Source organism: Periplaneta americana, chromosome 9 (assembly GCF_040183065.1).
Source record: "Periplaneta americana isolate PAMFEO1 chromosome 9, P.americana_PAMFEO1_priV1, whole genome shotgun sequence".
NCBI classification, from domain to species: domain Eukaryota; kingdom Metazoa; phylum Arthropoda; class Insecta; order Blattodea; family Blattidae; genus Periplaneta; species Periplaneta americana.
The window spans coordinates 71,199,896-71,225,325 of NC_091125.1; the positions used below are offsets into that span (position 1 = coordinate 71,199,896).

Sequence of the window (25,430 nt, forward strand, 5' to 3'; positions counted from 1 at the left end):
TGACTTAAGTCAAAGATACGGTATGATGAGTATGCACTGTTTCCAGACGTGGCGAAGGCAACCCGTGAGCTGCGTCTACGTAACCCAGAGCTGCTAACGCTCGTGCGTGTAGGAGGACATCGTGTATCGACGGATGTTGCAGAAGCACTGGTCAAATCCGGAGAGCGTCGCGCCACATTCGCTTCCAGTGTTTCTCGCATCATTCGAGAAACTGACATCAATGGAATCGAACTCAGTTTCACACTGGAAACCAAAGGAGGCTCCAAACACTCCAAGGGAGGCATCGTAGCCCTAGCCAAGGTAAGATCTTCCATGGATTCAGATCATGTTTTTACAGAGTGATTTTCAGAGCAAGTAATAAGATAACAATGAGTGCGCTTGTTACAGCTGCTGCGCAAGGAGATGGGCGCTGAGAAGTCGCGGCGCAGCAAGCGAGATTATTCAGTGTTCGAAGTCGTGGACGATATTAGCACAACAGCATGGACTCCAGTCAGGTACGGCGAATTATGTATTATGAGAAGTAAAATAAAACGTTACCATAATCCACCTTGATAGCTCAATTGGCAGAGCACTGACTGCGGATGAGGGTCCGAATACCGATGATAACGGGGTTACCTTTGTGGTAGACAAACCCAAGGTTCCTGAAGGCTTTTTTTCGAGGTTCTCCCGTTTCACTCCATCATCCACCACGATTCTCCATTTCAATATTTATCATCATCATTACTATAGCATCAACCAAATCGGTACCCGCGTAATGTAGTATTGTGACCGGCGTACACATGGCATAGTCTAAGGAGAACATAATACGCTTTCGGGGGAAGTTAAAGGTCACTGTAGTAGGACTTCGCCGGAACCTTAAGTCTATATGACTGATGCCCATATGCATCACCGTCGGTTAGTGTAACCACCGGTTAAAATTGCCACCTAATCCCTGGTTAAGCATTTTTACGGTGCATCCACTTAGGACTTAAATAGGAGGTTAACCACGGTAATCTCTAACTGGCCATATTCGAGCGGTTAAAGGAGATAACCAGTGATTAGTAGGCCAAGTAAATAAAATGACGGCCAGATCCACAGGTGATTATTTCGAAGACGATTATTATCGTACAGTACTTGAATTACTTGGATAGAGATGATGGTGAGCGTGAATTTTCTTTAGTGAAAAGAGAGAATTCTTACGAGGAATTAGGCTACAGAAAATTTCAGGAGGGATTTCGTTTATCAAAATCTACAGTGTTATTTCTGCTGCAACAAATGGGTCATTTAAAATAACACAGAAACAGTCGTATTTCTCATATGGATCGGCTGCTTATATTACAATTCTATACAACCTATATTTTCTGTAATTTAAGAGGGACTATTCGAATATCTCTTTCTCTACGTCACTGGCTAAACGAAGAGAGGTTATGGATGTGTCTTATTGTTAGTATAATGCACAGTTCCCTAGTATAAATGGGGTCCTGAACAGTACATATATTCGTACTAATATTCTTCATTCTTTTCCTTTATGAATATTCCATCTTTTTCGTATATAATATATTTAAATATAGCAATTAAGTCTATCAATACTTCAGACTCATTTTTGCATTTCAATTTTCAATTTTGTACGATTTTAATCTAACAACATTGAAAACCAAAGAAATGCAACTCGCAAACATAACAGCGTCCAAAAGCAAACAAATACAACGCGAAAATGCAGGACACGTTCGTTTCCAGATAGAACGGAGTAAGTGCAGTCGTTTTTAGAAGTTGACTATTATCTTTGCAGAGGACTGGGTCCTTTCCTTTAGTCATTTTATACAAAAATGTATCATCATAGACTTTACGTTGGTTAAATGAGGTGTCAGCTAACAATGTTTAAGTAATCGGTGATTATGGATGGTGCATAGAAATTACATTTTAACCACGGTTATGTTTAACCATCGTTTCGTAACCTATGATTACTGCGTTTTTAATCGATGCTGATGCACTTCGCCACGAATCGATAGAAGGCAGCGCATACCTGAGTCACGATATCTAGCTACCAAGAAAGCGATTATTCGGAATAAAACACAATAAACCCATTAGAGGCTGGGATAATAGCCTTCAGGTCCCTACTCCATAAAAAAACATGAGCATATGCGTAAGTATACATTTAAGTAACAGCGCGTTCAAGAAAAAACCGTAAATTCAACAATGTTATTATTCGCCTTTAAGAAATTAGAAAACATTGTTATTGAGTCTTCAGAAACCAATGAGCTCGAAATTAAAAAAAAACTAATCACTATCATCATCATCATCATCATCATCATCATCATCATCATCATCATCAGCAGCAGCAGCAGCAACCTTCAAGGACTGAATTCTTTATTGTTTCATCCACACTTCTGTGAGGATTTTAAAGCAAAACTAGATATTAAAAAAGGCAATATTTCATTATTATTATTATTATTATTATTATTATTATTATTATTATTATTATTATTATTATTATTATGTAGTCAGCATAACGCAAGGCACCGCTTCAAGCCAACACGTAACAATGAAAGACAAGGCACACTAGGGTAAAGTTCCCTATTTCCGTGATACTCCTAATCCCGTGATACTTTTTAAAAATTGAATATCAGTCAAAGCTATGCCGTTCGACCATAGCGCCAGACGTCTTTCTCGAATCTTTCGCCTACTTTTGAGGCATCGGTGGTGAACTTCCTAGCAAGATACCCAACCCGTGACATTCTGTGAAAAAAGCGTATCACGGAATTAGACAACTAATTCACATACGCATACACACAAATGTAATCCCTATGCAAAGATGATGAATATACTCTTTCCTGCAAGAATTCAAACCCGGGTCCTCTGGATTTTAATTCGCTGCCATTCATCAACTTTAACATTACCAATATGTCACCAATAGTCAATTAGCCTACATCATTTTAATTATTCGTAATCGGGAATGTAAGCATAAAAAGTTAAACATTCCATAGGAATCATATCTAGCTCCGAGGAGTAACACAACCTAGAATGTTAAGTTGCTGAAAATTATTATGTACGGAGCTAATGAGGAAAAAAATATACTAAGTCATATCTTGTGATTTGTGACGCATTTTCTCGGCACTTTAATATTATTTACTTCCCTATTCATTTTAAATTATCTACATACAGACTGTATCCATGATGCTGGTGCTCCGAAATATATACCATCAGTTTTTTTTTTATTCTTTATTTTTGTATAAAAACAAATGCCATGGCGAAACCCTAGACTTTCTTTTGTTCTCATATCAAATTCGTTTCAATAAATAAATAAGTATTCTAGGCCAACGCAACCAGAATTGAAATGTTCATAAATCTGAGCTAGAATGTCTTCTTGTTGTTCTATAATGGTTATTTTGTAATTCCTATTAGCTGTCGAAATTGAGATAGTATTAAATCTATGTTTCTAATTTGTACAAGCGAAAATGTACAAAAGGAGAGTTGAATTTCTTCAGCTCATCTGTTAATTTATTATTTTCATATTTACTTTTATAGGCAATTTTTCACTGAAGTCCACAACTTCTGCTTCGTGTGCATTTATTATATACACACACATTATAGGCTACAGCATATTATATGTGTGTAAATAACAAAAGATATCAATAAACCTTATACAGGACACACAAAAGACTGAAAAAATTGTGGTTTGTTCTAATTGTAAAGGTTTGCCCAGAAAATACACTTTTCCAAGTTCAATGTTCATTAACAGTGTATTGCTGAACAACTCATCTATGTGAAGTTATAGGTCATCAACCAATAACAAATAGCACCTTAAGCATTAAACACCTTACATCAGCGAGCGAGGATAAGTCGCTTATAATAAGGTGACAGGGTTGATGAATGTATATAATCATGAGGTTTTGATATCACTTAATTCATGAAGAGGCTAAGTCTGTCGAGAGGACAAAACTTTAACTTTATCAAGAACAACTTTCGTATCGTCGTCGGTTTCCTGCATGTTCAAAGATTAAGAATGAGATGGAATCGGTGCTTTGATCAGTACCTACTTACTATCCACTCTACAAACATGGTACTCTTATTGAAATTAATGTGTGAGATAGAAAAAAACGAATGTATTTGTTCAGTCCACTGTACTGTTTTACTTGTATAACTTTAACAGTTAATAGGCCTACAGTTTATAAGTAGTTTATTTGCAGTATATTCAGATTATACAGGGTGGCCATAAAAATGAAAAAATAAAGATCGAATCGTAAAATGATACTTTATTGACAGCTGATTAATTATATAGTAATGCATCCTAGTGTTTACATTAGTAATCAATTGTCAGATGAGAGTCAAATCCAGGGGGGGGGGGATTAAAAATGTAATCTAAGTTCAATAATGGGTAATGACTTTTGGATACAATTTATTTATTTAATTGCTATCAAGTTACTTGTATGACAATGCACTGCGGCAATGGCAGCTGAATTACCCGGGACATTTCTATTACAGCATCATCTTTTTTAATCTCCATGATGTTAATAAATTTTCAGCATTGGAAGCTTACACACAAGACCTTCGGCTATGTCGGCATATTCATGTTTACGTATAAACATAATTATGTGAATGGTCTTATTCCATAACATGTTTGTGCACTATTAATAGCCAAACAGTAAGCGATCTATCCTACTTCTGACCAAGTGACAAGTCCTCACTCTTTTTGCAGACGCTTAGGATCGCGAGACGTGAGGAGAGCAGAATTAGGCCCCCGAGTACCCCACAGACCCATCCTCAGGAGCGCTCGCACCGACACCGACAGCTACGAGAGGGAGATGCTGCGCCAGAGCTATCTGGCGTTGGAACAGCGAACTCCTACCAGTCGACTCCTCATGGTCAATGTGCCTACGCAGCCAGAAGTGCTCGTCAAGAGATATGACCTCAAGACTCTGTCAAAGTAAGTTACTGATACACACGGCACGAGGGTGTTTGGATCAATTCTCTGGATCTTAGGAAGTTTTGAAGCATTTACATACATTTGTAATAAAATAATCATAAAGGCAGCACACATTAATTCTAATTATATTAGGCCTATATCTCTGCTAGATTGTAAATACACCTGAAGAACAGTCTATTATTAGCAAATGTTAATTGTAAATAATTTCAGCACATTAACATTGAAATTCGGTGTCCAAATTTCATGGCTTTCAGCACAATTTTATTGTATGCCTCAAATTCATTTTTTACTTATTGAATTTAAAAAAATTAGGAAACAAATTCATTTTCAGAAATTAAATTTGTATAATTTCAGTGCAATAAAGTACAGTATGTCCCGCGCCGTGGCGTAGTGGTCTAAGGCATCCTGCCTAGGACTCGCGTTACAAAATGCGCGCTGGTTCGAGTCCTCACGGGGAAGAAATTTTCTCATGAAATTTCGGCCAGTGTATGGGACTGGTGCCCACCCAGCATCGTGATGCGCTTGGGAGCTACGATAAGTAGCGAAATCCGGTTGCGAAAGCCAGCTTTAACGGCTGGGGGGATCATCGTGCTAACCACACGATACCTCCATTCTTTTTTTAGTATTTATTTTAATAGGTTATTTTACGACGCTTTATTTTCAAAATCGAGTTCGGGATTCTGCTAAATTATTTCTTCAGCTATAGTGACTATAGAATACATACTGCATACCACATAAACATAAACAGTTATTGTTGTGAATATAGATAGTCAAGGGACCTACAAATACATATTCACAATTTAATCTGGGAATCAATTTGTTTTCCTTACTACTTTATTTCTCCGTTTATTAGTATGAAGAAAAAAAGTATACGTAGACCAGGAAAGAAATAGACGTGGTTTCTATGGAACTAAACAGTGACGAGGTCTACTCTATGACGAGACGACGACGACGACGACGACGATGATGATGATGATGATGATGATGATGATGTCGTTTCATCTATACTTTCAGGTATGCGGATTTCTTCACGGTGCCTACAAATAACCTAACTGACTTATCAGAGAGCGGCGTCACTTATCATCCCAGCCGTCTCATGGGCCTAGCGGACCTCCTCAACACGGTAACAGGCTTTCTTATCTCTGTTTCTCGTTTCCCGGATTTACAAATTTCTAGTACGTAATCACTTTTATTTCGTTCAGGATTCGTTGCTGGACTTGCTGACCGGGCTGGGAGCGCCACGGGACAAGTTGGTCATCAGCATTCCAGCCGTTGCGACGCACTTCACTCTGCAGGACGCCGAACGCAACACGCCGCGTTCCCCCGTCTTGGCCGCACCCGACACCCTCACGCAGACCGAGGTAATAATGCATAGCACTGTGATCGAATAATTTAACATATTAAATTTTCTCTTGGTATGAAATTACGTTAATACATAAAGTTCAATATGTACTGTTATACTAGATGTTTCAGAATAACTACTACTAATTTTCAGATGTGACAGAGGGCATGTAATTTAACATTTTTTTTCTCAATAGTGTCCGGAAATACTTTCATATGAAGATAATACAGTAAAAGACAAAACTCTGTATTAACCTATTATCGTCCATCGCTGTTTTTAATTATTGTTTTTCAGCTATCTCCATTACCATGGAAACAATTGAAATTGATTTATTTTCGTTGTAATAATATGTCACAAAATAAATTATGCAAGATCTGCCTATAAATTTCAAATCAATTAAAATGCATTGGTTTATAAAAGTTGAATTAGCAGACATGCATATGGCATATGGAGCAGTGTACGGCAATGCTAATTGAGGCACGGCGAATTTATGCGGATTAACATCCTCAGCATCATAGTCTCTATCATAGAGTTTTTTCAAGGTTAGATCAACGTCTTCGAGATACTGTCAGTTTCAGGTAAAAAAAATTGATTCTGAAGCCAATCGAACTCTTAGAACAACATTACTCTTTAAAGATGAGGTTTTGCAGTGGTGTGAAAATAAACTACGAACTAGCACTCGTGCTATTGATTATTCGATGAACACTAGCCACTTATCTTTTGATTGTCTTCGTAAGAGTCCGCAGATATTTCGAAGAATTTGTCATTCAATCATACGAAGTTACAAGACCCGTGCAGTAGTTTAGAATGAACCGCTGTTCACAGACAAACGGTCTGCCAAAACCACTTTTTAGATATAATGATGAGTGCTGAGAATTTTTATTTCCTTGATTTTTTTTTTCAGAATTACAATAAATATTTTATATTTCGTGCAATAAAATCGTAAAAGCAAAAGAAAATCTCAAATATTGACTACAAAATACATGGCATACCAGAATGTACAGTTACAGTGTATATGACTAGCCACCGGGTATTTCAGGCGGCAGCGCGTTTGCCTGCTGATCCGGAGCTGCATTCGGGCGTGGGTTCGATTCCCGCTTGAGCTGATTACTTGGGTGGATTTTTCCGAGGTTTTCCCACACCGTAAGGGGAATGTCAGGTAATCTGTGGCGAATCGTCGGCCTCATCTCAACAAACACTACCTCGCTATCACTAATTCCATCGACGCTAGATAAATCAGCAGTTGATACAGCCTCGCTAAATAACCAAATGAAAAAATACAATAAAAAATTGAAATTCACAAAATTTATAATTGTATATAGCCTAATATAACACATAAGAAGCCACCGGCGTGGCTCAGTCGGTTAAGGCGCTTGCCTGCCGGTCTGAAGTTGCGCTCGGGCTGATTACTTGGTTAGGTTTTTTCCGAGGTTTTCTCCAACCGTAAGGTGAATGCCAGGTAATCTATGGCGAATCCTCGGCCTCATCTCGCCAAATACCATCTTGCTATCACCAATCTCATCGACGCTAAATAACACTTAGTAATTGATACAGCGTCATTAAATAACCAACTAAAAAATAACACATAAGAGAAGTGATCCGAGGCGACCCAAAAACGATGGACAAACCGTTGACACCAAACAGACGGAGTTATAACAGAATCAAATAAGGCTATTAGAAATTATGATTACGTTTATGATAATGATAATGACGGCGGCGACGACGACCAGTTCTTCTACAGAGGGTCGTACTGAAAGCCATGAGGAACACATTGCTATAATTTCAATTTAAACAATGTAACAAAAACGATTATACGAGTATAATAATAATCTACAGACTATGTATTGACATATTGTGACGTCATTAACTTCTATCATGTGACCACAGGCAATGTTTGCAAAATGGTCGACAACGATGGTTTATTTTGACGGCGTGCTGTCATTAAATTCCTTATTAACGAAGAAAAATCTGTTGCTGAAATTCACCTCACAGTCAGACTTCAGCCTGCATACGGAGATGTGTGCATGGGCGCCAGCAGTGTTAGGAGATGGGTGAAACATTTCGAAGATGGGAACACGAGCATCCAAGATGAGCATCGTAGCGGCCGCCCTCGAACTTACCTCCACGGAACGCAACAAGGAAAGAGTTGAGTCCTTGGATGCATTTTGGTTGAATTTCTTGAACCTGGACAGACCATACAGTAAATGCTGTCCGCTATATTCAGTCAGTTTTGAAGCTCCGTCGTGCATTACGCGAGAAACGCCCTGAAAAGATCATCATCCTGCACACGATAACGCGTGGCCTCACACTGATCGAATCTCCCTACAGTCCCGACTTGGCACCCTCCGACTACCATCTTTTCGGTTCTGTAAAGGATCAGCTATGAGGCCAATGCTACGAGACGCTGGAGGACATCCGGAAAGCAGTGCATCAGTGTCTTCGGAAAGATGAAACTGACTTCTACGGCGAGGGAATTTTCAAATTTACAGAACGGCGGGAAAAATGTGTGCAAAGAACTGGAGACTATGTTGAAAAATGACAGAAAAGTCTGTAGATTAAGATGATGTATCTGGTTTGTGTAAAAAATAAAAGTTAAGATTTATAACAATGGGTTACTCATGACTTCCAGTACGACCCTCATAACTTAATGGATAGAATTCTATCCGCAAAATATTATTCGGATACGAGCATAAATGTCTCCTCGAAAATTCTACACCATAGTTGTGGCTCCGGCTTTCAAGATAGACTTTAAAATAGTGATCTGCCCAAGTTCTCTTGTTGGAAATGGATTGATTAATTTTCTGCGACCTGTTATCTCCCTACAAGCCAGGCGACCGAAGTAGCAATATAAATTATTTTCATTAAGGAAAGGATGATTTGAAACTTTCGCGATATTCAGAGTGGTGAAAGACTCTGGATATGTGTACCATGACATAAATGTTGACAGATCCAATGTTTCGGAGTTATACATTGGCTCCATCATTAGCGAAGTAACGTTGCCATTTTCCCTTTCTTCCATAATGATAGAGCTGATATTATGTAGCTGGATGTTCTACATCTACGACCCGTTGCAAATGCTCAAAATTCTGGCATTTCACTAAAACATGATTTAACTCCCTTCCATTCATTCATTAAGTGTTCTGCCTAAGGGCAAGTCTTTCACTGCAAACACAGCTTTCTTCAATCTTTCCTATTTTCTGCTTTCCTCTTTGTCTCCTAATATGATCCATATATCTTAATGTCGTCTATCATCTGATATATTCTTCTGTACCGAACTCTTCTCTCGTTCACCAAAGGTAAAGGGCAAAGGAGGCAAAGGCTAATTGGGATTTCCCAGTCTCTGATCGGGTCAAAAAACCTGATAGAACTGATATTTAACCCTTGCGATGAATTTCGGTGAAGTCCGGACGGCCTAATTAGTCAAATACACGCTCCTCACCTGGGATCTTTTAAGATGCGAAAGAGAGAGTAGTGTGTGGCAAGCAACGGGAAGCTACCGCATTTATCTTTCTCAAGAAAAACTGCAAACATGGCATGATGAGTCTCACCCTTCCATATGCATACAAAAATTAAGTGCTGCAGTCACCAAGAGTAACAAAATTTGAGTTCTCAGTAGAATAGTGCTTGTTTCGTCCAAAATACTGACAAAACAGTAGACAGGATTATGTGGATGTAGGAACATATTTATCTAAGCAAAATGTTGTCAAAATGATTTTCTGGTACAATTCAACGGTATTCTATTTCGAGGTCGCCCACAATTTTATTTTTCAACTAAATAAGTCAGCTGTAGCCATGTTTAGGCCGATTACTGGACATGAATGATTAAGCAAACATCTATACAAAATTGAAATAACAACCACACAAAACTGCCTCCTATGTCATTAGGAAGTATAAATGGATATATATCACATATAAATCTGTGAAGTTCTTAAAACATATCATGAACTACGAGTAATATCATAATATTGGGAAGCAAGAAAAAGAGTAACTTTAAAAATAAACCTTGCTCTAATCCGTCTCTGAGAAATCTACAATCATATACCTCTTAATTCTGTCAGATAAAAGTGTTGTAAAAATAAAGACTGAAACAATTATGATTAATACAATTATTTCACTATTGTTATGTAATTATAATTTTATTCTCTTTGAGTTACAATACGCTTCACTTAGCCAAATTTCATATATTGAAAAGAGCCTCTATAAACACTATAACATGTCGTGAAGGGAGAAAAGGTGACATAAATACCATTGATTGCGTGACTACGACTTTCCTTCCTTCGTATGATATGGACTCATCCCATGCTTTTACTCGTATTTGTTTTTTAATATTACCCTCATACAGCATGTTATGGACTCGTCCTATATTTTTTAATTCTTTGTTTAGTACATTTTGATTGTATTTGATTCTTGAAAGCAGATTATGCAACACTTGACAGATGGCAGTACGCATACGCTTTGGCATGTGAAGCATCTAACGGAGACTTCTTGAACTTCCTGTTACACATAAAATGTGACAGTTTTCTCGTTTGTACTTTCAATAAGGAAATCGCGTTAAATGGAACTAATGCTTTATCTACTTAATAACTCTGAATATTCGCCAGATTACATCCATTAATACAACATTCGAAGTGACTTTTATGGCATATTCGTTTTAGCTTTCATACACATTTTTGTGGTTAAAATGACGTTCGGTGTGTTTATTATAGCATTGTCTGTCTAGGATTTGTTACAGAAATTTGACGTACTGCTTCAGAATAATTAGCAGACATGTAAAAACACAAAGATTACTTCAATCATACAAGTTCCCTTTTCTTTGAGACTTAAGAAAAAAACTAATGGAAAGAAGTTAAATTCTTTAAAATATTACGAAACAAATTTAATATTCTCTTGGGATTACAACCTTATGACAAATTCTAGGGATTACAACCTTATGACAAATTCTAACTTATGTATGACTTCGTCCCTGAAGAAGATGGCAGAGCTAGCCGTTGAAAGCTTGGAAGCTAATCTCCAACTCACCTGGCTGAGAACCCGAGAAGAGTTATTCTAAATTCTAACTTAATTTTATTAAATAAGTTTTTAAACATAAGATCAAGCAAATCTATAAATTATTTTATGAATTATTTTCGTCTACCTGTTCGATGTCTCAGCACCATCTAGCAATCAAAAATCTTTCTTGCAGCTGTGCGGCCTCATGTCGGCAGGCGGGTGGACCGTCGAGCGAGACGAGGACCTCACAGCGCCCTACGCATTCAAGAACGACTCATGGATCGCCTTCGATGATAGTATCAGCGTCGGAATCAAGGTATAGTTCTGGAACAGGCATGCAGTTCAGTTACATCCGATGGCGAAATAAAATATACTTCACAAATTTTACAGTAGGCCTATCTCCCGAAGATCAAATCTCTGTGTGTTTGTAGATAAGCTCTCAGACGATATTGACCCATTAAATTTCAAATAAAAATCAACAAATATGTGTGAGTAGTTTTTAATGAATTTACTCCAAAATACTGAGAAAAATACACAATTTACACTGCCACTTGCATTCTAACGTGGGCCTACTAGTCTTACGTGACAAAATTTTAACAAAACGTATTTATCCCTAGAACTATCAATAGCATTACGGGTTATTTCCATGTCTACTGAAACCTGCCTTTGCTCCCTTACTGTATATGTACAGTTGATAATCACAGACGTGATTAAGTTTGCGGATAATAACAAAAATCGAAGGCGAAACTAACAAGATATATTTATTTTGAGAAAACATGCCACCTTCATCGCATGTGTCTTCCACAAAATCAGTATGTCCCTCTCCAAAATTTGAACTCTGAATTCCAATCAATACGATACTCATACTGGTAATAATACGCTTATGATTTATGAAAACTCTGTAAAAAATATATAGCTATATATTAAATGTACTGACCAGACGTGGAATCTTGGTCATCAAATATCAGTGTTAATATAAAAATGTAGAATATTTTGAAATTGAAATAATCATAACAATAACCAATAATAAAATTGATAGACTACTATTGAATCTGTAAGTCAAGTATTGTTATACAAAATAACATGTAATAAGAACCAGAGAACCTCTTTAAACAAAGATTTTGTCTACTAGGCACTTTTATTAAAGACAAAGAAAAGCAGTGGCGAAGTTCTTAAGAGGGGCCTTTGAAGCTTAGTCTACTAAAAAAAATTATTATAGCTAGTAACGTTAGGTCTACAAGTTCGTAATAACGACGTATCGTAACATTTGGTTTAACTCCGATCCTTCCACATATTAAGTTCGCTGTTGGCAGTCATTACAGGATCCGCAAGCTCAGTGTGAGGCTTGTGACTGAAGCCTCTAAATGCATGGTTACGACCTTGACTCGCAAGATTGAGGGGTAACCGGGGCGGAGGTATCGATTCGATGCATCTCCGTACGAAATGAGGATAGCCTTACCGTCACAATAAAACGTCGCGCTATATTGGTGTTTTCTGAATGCGCTGCTTTGTTAAGAGTTAGTTTAATCAGAATTGCATGAGTATGTGTATTACATATTCATTTTGTGTAAAATGACTCATACTGAGAGAATATTGAAGTCATTTGCAGAATTAAAAGAAAAATCGTTTTAGTTGGACGTATGAAACAAAATGTGCTTACAAAGATAGAAGATCGACCCACATTTACATATTACAATGGCGGATGCGGGAAGTCAAACTAGAAATTTGTATTTTCGTGGTATAAGAAATATCCTTGGCTGACAGGGTGCTCTGAGACAAATTATATATTCTTACACGTGTATTCTGTTAGCGGGGTGAAAAGGAGTAGTCATCATCTTGTGGGGTCTGTGTCACAAAAAATATTTTGGTAGAAAAGCCGAGAAACATCTGTTGTATAAAAAGATACAAGGTAAGGAGATTTTTTCAGCCTACCCAGTATTTACACCTTAGCTTCGCCACTGAAGAAAAATAAATATTGAATGTCAATTATACAGTACGGTAATTTTTGTATGTTAAAAAACTGTATGACTACGAGACTATAACTTAAAAAAACTTTTCCTGGAATTGTACATTGCAGATAGGCCTAAATATCGAAACTGATGTCTAGCAAGTAATAAAATGTAGTATTCGATTGTATTCATAGATAGTTTTTCTAGAAAAACTACATTATTTATTTTTTTCGGTATATTTATTTTAAATAGAAGTTTAATAATAACCATGAGACAATATTACTTGACTTTTAAATTTCATATTTGTACGAGTATATTATTGCCTCATCACAATTTTTGAGAAAGTCATAAATGTGACATGCCATACCAATATTATACTGCTATATTCACACACATAGTGAGTCCTAACTATATGAAAATTATGAAGAATTATATTCTTCTTAATAATAACGCATGATAATCTTTTAACATCTCACTACGGCACAGAAAATATTCTTACATTTCATGTTCCCGGAAGTTGAGAACTGCAAAAAATTTGTCATGTGATGAAAGCCTAAAATCAGTAATTAGCAATTTAGAACAATACGCAACGACACACAACTTTCCCCACTAATTACACGGGAATGCTGCGCAGAGTAAGTATGTGATCCTTCGTGATCTCGCGGGGGCGGCGCTGTACCCGGTGGACGCTGCGGACTGGACCGGCGCATGCGCAGAAGAGAATGGTACCGAAAGCGGAGGACCACCGCGTCTGCTCCGTCGCCTGCACCACGCCTTCACGACGCTGGCACGTCGGTCCCGCGGCGCCGTTCTAGAGACGCTGCAGGAGGACATACGCACCTCCACCCTCATCACCTTCCAAGGTTAGTAGCGGGTAACTTGGTATCGCGTGGGCTCGATGTGGGCACAAATTGCACAGTATGTACGGGGCGGGCCTCGCTGTTCATTCTAATTTATTCTAAATAATGTGAATAACATTATAAAGAAATACGAGGTGTGATCGGAATGTTCTTTCAGTCGCACTACCATCAGCTATTGGCTTCAGTAAAGAACACAGTATAAAATAAACAGTAGGCCTACTAATCTAACATATTCCCTCGTCCCATAGGCCTAATTAACTCGGTAACTATAAACTTGCATTTTATTAAATATTTTATCAGAATCTATCGGATTCTTACGGTACCGATAACAAAATTATGAGTAGCAATGGAACAAACTAAAATAAGTTACATGATAATAAAGTAGATAAATATATAACAATTTCACTTCTTTATTAGAAGAAATACCTGCTTAAGAAGATCCTAGGCACGGTTGCTCTAAATCACCGACATTACTCAAAATGTACACAGAATATGCATTAGTGGAAGATAAAATGTGAGAGAATTGGCTTTGAACTTAATCACAGAACTCAATCCAACTTGCGGATGACCAAGTAGTAGACTAATAGTACAAAGGATATTTAGAATACATGACGAGGAAACTTTACGAAGATTGAAGAGTATAATAAAATTGGTGCTTATAGATGAACAAAGAGAAAACCAAATATTTATGCATTTGAAATGAAGGAGAACATCTGCAGCTAGAGAACAATATAACTATTAAAGTATGTACGACCTACAAAATACTTGCAAATCAAGCTTTCAGGTATAACTCCCTGTAAAGTTGATTTGAATAATTTCGAGGGAAAAATTGTTCCGGAGCCGGGTATCGAACCCGGAACCTTTGGTTAAACGTACCAACGCTCTACCAACTGAGCTACCTAGGAACTCTTACCAGACACCGATCCAATTGTTTGGTTGCTTGACGGTTGTCAGCCCACTTTGAGGTCTGTGGATATAGAAGGAAAAATTGGATCGGTGTCTGGTAGAGTTCCCGGGTAGCTCAGTTGGTAGAGCGTTGGTACGTTTAACCAAAGGTTCCGGGTTCGATACCCGGCCCCGGAACAATTTTTCCCTCGAAATTATACAAAATACTTGGAAATAATTTTCGGAACAGTTGGAAAAGATAGCTTAGAGATACAAAACAGAATCACTCAGAGCAGGACAGTTATAGCGGCATTTAGGCTAATTGAATATTTGGATCAAAAAAAGATCACAAAACAACGAAAAAAATTATTTACAACATAATGGTTAAAAAGCATACTAACATATTATGATTCCAATATGGTCAATAGCAAAAGAATACAAATTGAAAGCTAAAGAGATGATCTTGAAACTGGGTCATTCCATGTGACTCATGTTACAGTTTGACTCTTTTGAGTTGGGAATTTAATGGACAATAAACAATAAATACATATAATAAATAACAGTTGATACGTTGGGAAATAGCAACAGTAAATATTGTTAAATCAAAATTGATATGTATTTTTCTTTCTTATGTATTAAAAATATAACTTCACTGTCTGTGACTCACGTTACAAGAATATCTCCCTCTCAACCATGTCACCTTCATTATGACACAGAATGTGTTCTGTTTGTATATTGTCCAACATACATATTTTTATAACGAAAGGAAATAGATTTAGGACAATAATGCATACAACAAAAATAAATAAGTTACAGAATTAACAGAATATATATTTTTATGTGACTTATGTTACAGACTATCCGTGACTCGTGTTACATAGATAAAATGACACAGCAAAGTGAAAGAAAATATATTTATACTTCTGGATAATTTATAATGTAAATATCTTTCAATTATGATCAACTTGCATATTCTACCCCTTTTTATACCATGGTCCTCCAATTACGATGCCAAATGTAATAGTTCATTCTTTTTCCAAATCAATGGAATCTTCTATGTATTAAATACGAATTGATGACATATTAATACGCTACCTTTCTCTGCAATATGAAACAAAAACATCTCAGATGCATAAGACGTTTCAATAATTGCCTTAGCAAATGAAAAAAATAAAAAAAAAATTCTATAAATCTTATAAATGTTTCACATAATCTTCCGCTCATTTGACATTCCATGCCAATAGAATCAAGGACTGCTGTCGTCTAGGAATCCTATTACTTCTCACTATGTCTTTACTTCTCAGGAGACATTCAGCTCTCTCCGTACCGCATCGTACGAGTAGTAGACAACTTGGGAGCGGTTCACGTAGTGAGAAAGGATGCCCGCACAGAGTTCGAGTGCTCACGCCAAGGCTACTTCAGGCATCCCCTGGGCTGCAACAGGTGAGTGTAATCAGTTTACTAGCTGAGGTTCGAACCAAAGTTCGTCCTTCCTAGACTTGTTTCTTTTATACAATCATCGCCGAACGCCAGTGCAGTGTTACGCTTGAACACGCTTCTATAACATCATTGCTTCTACAAGCTACCGGTGGTTACATACTGTTATGTGGAGGTCGAGGAAATTCTTTAATATCTAACATTTTCAATACATTTTATGAAATTGTGAATTTTATGTGACCACGAAAGTTACCACTTTAGATTCCATTGCAGTAGTAGTCCAAGCGGTCAGCAATGATACTGCACACAGACTGTAACAAAATGTGATTGTTCATCCTAGAGATAAACATGATATAGGCCTACAACCGAATTATAAAGAACAGATTATACTACATTAAACGTTGTAAAGTTACTGTAGGTTCACCTGTATACCAAAAGGCTGGAATTTGGTCCACAAAATTTGATTACCTTTATTTCCAAGAACAATCTATAGAATCAGTTCTAATAATAATAATAATAATAATAATAATAATAATAATAATAATAATAATAATAATAATAATAATAATAGTAATAGTAATAATAATAATAATTCAAGGCACGACGGCCCATGAAGGACCAACACCACCCAGACGGCTGCTGGCCTCACGTCCACATGCTGAAGCAGAGGTGGATGATCATACAACCAAAATGAAGGTATCGTGTGGTTAGCACGATGATCCCCCCCCCCCCAGCCGTTATAACTGGCTTTCGTAACCGGATTTCGCTACCTATCGTAGCTCCCCCAAGTGCATCACGACCCTGGGTGGGCAACGGTCCCAAATTCCAAAACCAAGAGTAACCTTTATAAGGACCATCTGCAAACCTACCAACTTACCTATACCTATCTATAATATCTATATGTACCTCTATCTCTAATATCTATCTATCTAGTTACCTACCAACCTGCCTGCCTGCCTATCTATCTACTTATCTACCTTCTACCTACCTACCTACCTATCTACCTACCTTCTATCCATCCATCTATGTAGAGATACGGAAATAAAATTTGGAGCTCCCTTATTGTACAAGTTTAGATTACAGCACACTGTGCATGTACAATAAACAAAAACCCCTGTATATACGCTACTTGTGGACCGTCGTGTAATAGTAATATGCGTTACAAGAGCGGTATGTTGAAGTTTTCATGTTCGAGGAAAAGTTTGAAAAAGCGAAACGTAGTTGAGCTTTTTTAATTTCCGAGAATTGAAAGAAAACATACCGCTCGTGTATCGTACATTATTTTGTGCGAAGATCGTTTATTACATACCTGAAAGAGGAATTTCTAATTAGTTGCAATGAAATTTCCATCTTGGTTTCTGGTCAATGACGGCTAATTTGCAAAACAAAAATATCTATCTTCAACATTGTTGCTTTAAAATGTTTTCTGTGTTTACTATACTCCAGCAGGCCGTGATATACGTCTGTCTTTTTTTTCCCCCAGTCTATGATGAGTCTGGAATCTTGTTGATTTTTTCACGGCTTCCTTAACGTTACTTGCATCACGAATGCAGTAACTTTAGTGGAGTTGTAGAGTTTACTTAATTTTTGCAAATATTTAAAAACAATAATTAACAGTGCAATTTAGGTGAAATTGCAGTGGTAAGTTTCCAATTTATAATTATTACTATATTGAACGTCTCTAAAAATAATATGTTAAAAGCCTAAAGCAGTAAAATCAATATGTCACTTAAGCGGGAAGAAGAGGGAAATTGTTATGTGTGTTAGGTTGGGAATACTGAATGTGGAATTTTAGACTTTCCGAGGATTGGTTTTGTGCGGAAACCAAGCAAATACGCACGATCTCGCACAAAATATTGCTTCCTACATACAGGTGGACTCTCATCAAGACTCGCTCCTAATTTTAATTCCGTATCTGTACCTACGTATCTTTACCTCTATCTCTATCTTTATCCCTATCTACCTATATAAATTCAAGCTGAAAATTAGCCTGAGGCTTATAAATACAGCAGAGATAGAGCTCTCCTTTTTCTTTGTACGTACGAGTATAATGTAGAAAAGTAGGTAAGATTCCGTCGGCAAAAATCGGTCCTATATTCTTCTATGAATTGCAGCTGATTTGGTTTCTACAAAGATGCTTTCTGGTCCCTTTTCAAGTGACATTTGAAATTAAATTTCTGTCACTATAGATAGTGAGTAATTTCCATTGTAAGTTCCTTATTGAAACCGAAGGGAAAAAGAAAGAACATCTCATACTTTTGGAACGACCAGACCGTTTTCGCTATATTCTATGATTTTAATACCCTGCATTCAACAATTCCTTCCTGAACACACGCACTGCTTGCTTGTAAGGACGATACATCTCCTTCTTTCTTTTACCCTAGACTTGGACACACAAAAATTAACCCTGTAAACTACTGGATCTGCGGAGGGATTACTTGAACACATCACACCTTAATCATTGATCTAAATTTCTAGCTATTACACATGGACCCAGTAGCAAGGTGATGAAATATTTTGTTCCCTCACTCCAGATCCTTCTTTTTTCTTTTTTTTTTTTCATAATAGGTACAGTAGAATGTACGTCACTCATTTCTCGCGTTCTGTACTAATATAGGTATTTACAAGAACTGACTACAGCATAAGACATTGCAAATACCGTAATTCAATACTTAGATGAGACAACTGAATATAGCTATCTAGAAAAGTTACACAAACAACCTGCCTCTATCTAGTGCCTAAACTTGCATCCATTGGTTAAATAAGCTGACCCCTTTTTTCATTACAGGTTTTACCGGTGCGTCAAATTCAACCAGTACTCGGCAGATTTCACAGTATTCGAGTACGATTGCCCTGATGGCCTGGCTTTTGATGAGCGCTGGGAGGTTTGTGTGTGGCCTGGTTCTCTCCCCGAAGGCGCCTGCGAAGGCTCCAGTGAGATCGCTCCGGTACCAAAGGCGCGATATGCCTGTCCGGCCGTGGAAGGATACTACGCCGATCCTGAGAACTGTCGCTGGTTCTTCGCCTGTCTGGATCACTCTCGTGATGGAGTCACGCCATTAACTGCATATGAGTTTCGCTGCCCCTTCGGATTGGTTTTCGACGAGCAGAACCTCCTTTGTCAGTGGCCTTGGCTTGTTAATGGCTGCGGAAATATTGGAGTTTACGCGGGAGCTTACTTCGGAGCAGTAGAGTTCGGCAGTGGCGCAAGACGTGGATACGTTGCCACTGCCCAGCAAGGATATGTGACTGGCGCTGGAGCCACTTCGGTGGCACATGGGTCTGGTTTTGCGGCAGGTCATACTTCTGTTCTTACAAACGAAAATATCGTTACAGCCTCTGGAGCAGCTAGAGGCCAAATAAAATATGAAACCACTGTGGAGGGATCAGGAGGATTCTTCGGTGGACAAGTAGCGAACTCCTACATAGCAGGTAGCAGCAGTAGTGAACGTTTCGGAAACTCTGGCTTTCATAACGAAGGTAGAGGCGTGTCTTCATATGCATCTCTTCCAGATTCACTCGTATCTGGTGGTAGAATAGAGAATTCTGGTGGTGTTATACTAGGAGAAACCGTTGGCATCCATGGTGTTGGAGCTGGAGACGCTTCTGTCACTTCCGATGGACTGGCAGTCGGTGTAGTAACCGACGGTGGTAATGCAGCTTTCCATGCCAACAATGCAGGTGCCAGAACGCTATATTCTTCAGGCATTGCTCATGGCAATGAGGGCGGGTATTTCTCGGGCGGCGTTGTGTCTTCCGTACCAGTGCACACTGTACAGATTGCGTCCAAAGTTCCAGCCGTGTCAGTAGGTACTTTGAAAACACAAACTGTAAGTAAAGTTTCAGCAGTACCAGTTGCCCAAGCAGTACCTGTCGGAACAGTGATAAATACACCACAATTCTCAGTTGCTCAACATGTTGATGTACATGTCGCGACCTCACAAGTACCGGTTCAGCCTGCGGTAGTACCTGCTGCTCAAGCGGTTCCTGTCACCACATTCAGACGTCCATCAGTAGTTAAGGTACCAGTACAGCCCGCAGCCGTGTCGTTTGCCCAACCTGTCCCTGTCACAACAGTGGTTAAGACTTCACAAATCCCAAGTGTTCAACCAGCAGCAGTTCCTGTCGCCCCTGCTGTCCCCGTCACAACATATCAACAGACAGTGGTTGAAACTCCACAAGTACCAGTTGTACCGGTAACAACGTTCAGACGTCCTGGTATAGGAAAGGCACCTGTTGTTCAATCGGCAGCAGTACCAGTAGCTCCTGCTGTACCATTCGCCACATATCAACAGACAGTGGTTGAAACTCCACAAGTACCAGTTGCTCAGTTAAATACGGTCAGACGTCCAGCTGTAGCAAAGATACCTGTTCAATCAGCAGCAGTACCTGTTGCTCCTGCTGTGCCAATCACCACATATCAACAGACAGTAATTGAAACTCCACAAGTACCAGTTGCTCAGTTCAATACGTTCAGACGTCCAGCTGTAGCAAAGATATCTGTTCAATCAGCAGCAGTACCTGTTGCTCCTGCCGTACCAATCACCACATATCAACAGGCAATAATTGAAACTCCACAAGTACCAGTTGCTCAGTTCAATACGGTCAGACGTCCAGCTCTAGCAAAGGTACCTGTTATTCAATCTGCAGCAGTACCTGTCGCTCCTGCTGTTCCAGTTACTACATATCAAAGTGCAGTGGTTGAAACTCCACAAGTACCAGTTTCCCCGGTCACAACGTTTAAACGTCCAAATGTAGCAAATGTCCCAGTTATTCAACCCGTAGCTGTTCCTGTCGCACCAGCTGCTCCAGTCAGAACATACCAACAGACAGTGGTTGAAACTCCTCAAATCCCAGTTGTTCAACCCACAGCACTACCTGTCGCTCCCTCAGTACCCATCACCACATATCAACAAACAGTTGTTGAAACTCCACAAGTACGAGTTGCACCAGTCACTACGTTCAGACGTCCAGCTGTAGCAAAGGTACCTGTTGTTCAATCCGCAGCAGTAGTCGCTCCTGCTGTTCCAGTCACGACATATGAGCAGACAGTGGCTGATATTCCAAAAATCCCAGTCGCACCGATCGCTACGTTCAGACGACCAGCGTTAGCAAAGTTCCCTGTTGAAATCGCATCAGTACCTGTCGCTCCAGCTGTAACCCTAACACCACAAAACCCTGTAGCAGTAAAAACATTCAGACGTCCGAGTCCAGCAAGGATCGCAGTGGCACAACCCACTATAGCAACTGTAACTCCTGCTCCTCCCGCAATTCAGCAAAGTATTCTCATAGGCGAAAGTAGTCCATCACAAGTTCCTCTGGTCGAGACAGCTCCACGTGCAACTTACGTAGAAGGAACTCCAGTACCACCTGTCGTATCAGTAAGAACGAGGTTGCGCCCAGCTCCTGCCGTTGTAGAGACATACCAAACTCTGACTACACCTGCCCCAGCCGTTGCTGGCGTACAGCTAACGTATGACGCAAACCCTGCAGTATCCGTTGTTACTGGTGGAGCTGCTGGAATTTCTACACCGCTGTCCAGATCGAAAGCTCCAACATTTGGTGATGTAATCCAATCGCGCGTTACTTCAGGAGGCTACTCTTATTCTACACCGGCCACGCCTTTCGTCACTGGTGTATCTGTTCCTGTATCTCCTGCAGTAAATAAAATTAGCTCATTTGGCGGATTTGTCTCTACTACACCAGCTCCTGCAGTTTTCACCGGCAGTACACTTTCGGTAGCACCTGTCGGAGGTTATGCTTTCTCTACACCAGCACCTATACTTGCTACTGGCAGTCCAGTTCCAGAAGTACCTATTCTGAAATCTAGACTCTCATATTCAACACCAGCCACAACTATATTTACAGGAAGCGCCGTTCCTGTGATAAAATCACGTGTGTCTTCATTCTCAACGCCGGCTGTACCACTCGTACCAGCTGTGAAATCAAACATTGCATCAGTTGGTTATTCTCGGCCATCCACTGCACCTGCTGTAACAGCAGTTCCTTTCATAGAAACAAAACCAGTTGGATACTCGTATCAAAAACCGTCAGTTCCTTTCGTAACAGGTAACGCTGCTACTTTCAGAGGCGCTTCTCTAGCAAGTGGACTTGAACCCGCAATTTACGACAATACTCAAAATCTTGCAGCAGGCTTGGAAATCCCATCATCAACTATTGCACCAACAATAATTGGTTCTGGTGTAACGAGGAAAGCTGGTGCAACCAGACTTCGAGTTGTACCAACCAGCTCTAATTTACAGGTCGAATATCCACTACCCACATTTGCACCAGCTGTTGCAGTGACAAGTGTACCGCTATCTAGAGGTTATGCAGGGAAAGTCATTGTTTCAACACCAGAAGTCCCAATTGTGAGGATTGATGGAAACTTTGGAGCACGTACATCTTTCCAAGGTGAAGCACTTTTGAGAGACCAATTAGTTCCTCAAGTAAACTTCAGTTCCGGAACATATGCACCTCCACCTGCAGGGTTCAGTTTTGATAGTGGCCGGATCAGAGGAAGAGGAAGAGGAAGACCTTATTCCGGTTTTGTTTCGACCACCCCTGTACCTGAAATTCTTGTATCAACTCCAAACCCTCTCTTGAGTGTCACACAGAAAGTTACTGGAATATCCACTGCAGTACCTGTAGTAACTAATGCATATGTATCTCCCGTAGTTCCGAGTGTAACTCCTGCTTTAGCTGGCGGATATCGGTCTCGTATTGGTGGATCTACTTCAGAAAGAATACCAGCAACGAGAACGCGAGTAAACTACGATAGAGAAAACGTCGAAGCACTTCTGGATAAATATTCTGGAAATTTTGGCGGTATACTGAACAATAACAAAGAAGGTTTCATTAGTGGTGTAATAGCCGACGATATCTCTGAACGTGGCAGGGTCAGAATTTCGCAGAGTAGCAGAGGGCGTGGAAATGTTGGCTTCTCAACAACTACTGAAGCACCTGGCACAGTATTCAGCACAGGTGCTGGTTACTCTTCGACTCCTGCCACAGATTTCAAGGCTAGTACTTTGGAATACTCCAGAGGTTTCTCTAGCACCACATCAAGTACACCCGTAGGAGGGCTCAGAGGAAAAGTGAGGTACGACACCGATGTAAATATAGATGCTGATGGAGGTATTGGATATGATGCCGTTACAGTAGGGTACGAAGGTGTCAAGTCGAAATCTAAAGAAGCGCCGGTAGTCGTTATCACCCGTTTGAGCGATGTTAACCCTCTTCTGCTCGCGAAACTCGGCGCTCAGTGCACGTGCAAATCCAATACACTCACTCTAAAGAGACCAGACGGTTACTCAAGAGGCAGTCCTAAATCGAGCCCGATTTTTTATGACGATGTAACACCAAGAAGTGGAACATACAAAGCTCCTCAACATGTACCGGCAGCTCCTCTTCCTGGATCAGATATTGTAGTAACAGGCAGCTCTCCTGACATTTCTCTAGTTTTAGGTGAAGGAATATCCTCAACAACACCAGTGAATTTGGCTCCAATTTCTTTATCAACTCCCAGAACCGATGCATTCCTTCACGCAGTTGGATTGAATCCGGTATCCGTCACTCCCGCACCATCAATTTTAGTAACAACACCTAGACCTGGCGGTAGACTACAGTACACCTCAGGACAACCTCTTGAAATTAATTCACCTGTCCTAACCTCAGAAGGCGTAAGGTCCCGAGTAAGACCTGTTGTGTCCACACCTGCAGTGCCACTCGTTGAGGTGAGCTCCCCAACTGCTTTTCCGATCGGAGTGAGATCCCGAGCAAGACCTGGTGTAGCATCTACTACTTCTGTGCCTCTAATCGAGGTTAGCTCTCCTGCTCTTATCCCTGTAGACGTTCGATCTCGAGTAAGACCTATTGCAGCATCTACTCCCGTTGTGCCCCTTGTTGAAGTGAGTTCTTCAACTCCTTTCCCTATAGGCGTGAGGTCCCGTGCACAACCCGTTGTATCTACTCCTATCGTGCCTCTCGAGATCGGCTCACCAATTCCCGTTGCAGGTGATACGAGATCTCGTACACGACCAGTCACTGTGTCCACTCCTATCGAAGTAACCGGAGTTCCCGTAGGTCTCGACGCTTCTGCCAGAGCAGGAATAGGCGCTGGCAGATCTTTCGACCGTTATGGACCAGGAGGCTGGAGAGGTTTAGACGAAACCTTGCAAGGATCCGTGGACTGTCAACGAGCGGGTCTATTCAGACATCCCAAGTACTGCAATAAGTTCTATGCATGCCATTGGGACCAATGGAAAGGACGATATACTCTTCATGTATTCAATTGTCCCGTACATCTCGCCTATGACTCCTCCATGGGCGCATGTAACTGGCCATCTAAAGGTCCAGCGTGCGTCGACGACAATCTTCTGGTGTAGGTCACGACACCTTACCAGTCAGTTTATGAATTAAATATACAAAGAAGATTATTAAAATAATATCGTCATGTGCAAACGGTTTCAATAAAAGTTTCCTAACCATACCGCGTTAGCATAAAATTTGAAATTAGTTGAACGCAACGACTGTATCGAGGCGTTTAGAATTGCTGGAATCTTTGAACCATCGTTCAGAATGCCCGAACAGGCAGAAAGATAAAAAAAAATTCGTTGTATTAGCTCCAACACAACGAGAATTCAGTCCCCCCCCCCCATCCCAAAGAAACGAAAATTACTCGAGTTCTCTGTTTAATGTTGATTTGTTAGCACTTAAAATAGGTACACCGTAACTTTCAGTTATTTTCCAAGCATAATACGTAATACATAATGTATTAATTACTTTCTAAAGTACAATAAATTTACTCTTCAAGCCATCTACAAGAAGGAGTTTACCCAGCATTTTAATAAACCATTTTCTATACCAATCCTAAATATACGTACAGTGTTTAAAACTTTCGCTTATTAGCGCCATGGAATGCTTGGAAATATCCTTGAAATATAATTTTGAAAGATCATTATTCCATATACTATAAATTTATCACTGATTAACGTTATGACTGCTTTACTGTGTTAACATTATAACAATTATCTGGCTGACTAGTTTCGACATGGTGTCCGTCA

General features: G+C 39.6%; 1 protein-coding gene across 2 annotated transcripts in view; it reads left to right on the top strand.

Moving 5' to 3' along the window:
* The window catches only part of LOC138706062 (mucin-17-like), a 286,190-nt gene extending 261,162 nt beyond the window's left edge, over positions 1–25,028 (top strand). For both annotated transcript variants that reach the window (XM_069834977.1, XM_069834976.1), the window contains exons 4-12: positions 47–300; positions 388–494; positions 4,676–4,903; positions 5,918–6,026; positions 6,106–6,264; positions 11,428–11,550; positions 13,818–14,046; positions 16,233–16,371; positions 19,154–25,028. In XM_069834977.1, coding sequence (XP_069691078.1) covers positions 47–300; positions 388–494; positions 4,676–4,903; positions 5,918–6,026; positions 6,106–6,264; positions 11,428–11,550; positions 13,818–14,046; positions 16,233–16,371; positions 19,154–24,752 — 6,947 coding nt within the window. In that variant the 3' untranslated portion in view covers positions 24,753–25,028. The remainder of the gene's footprint in view (positions 1–46; positions 301–387; positions 495–4,675; positions 4,904–5,917; positions 6,027–6,105; positions 6,265–11,427; positions 11,551–13,817; positions 14,047–16,232; positions 16,372–19,153) is intronic.
* Positions 25,029–25,430: the final 402 nt, after the last annotated feature.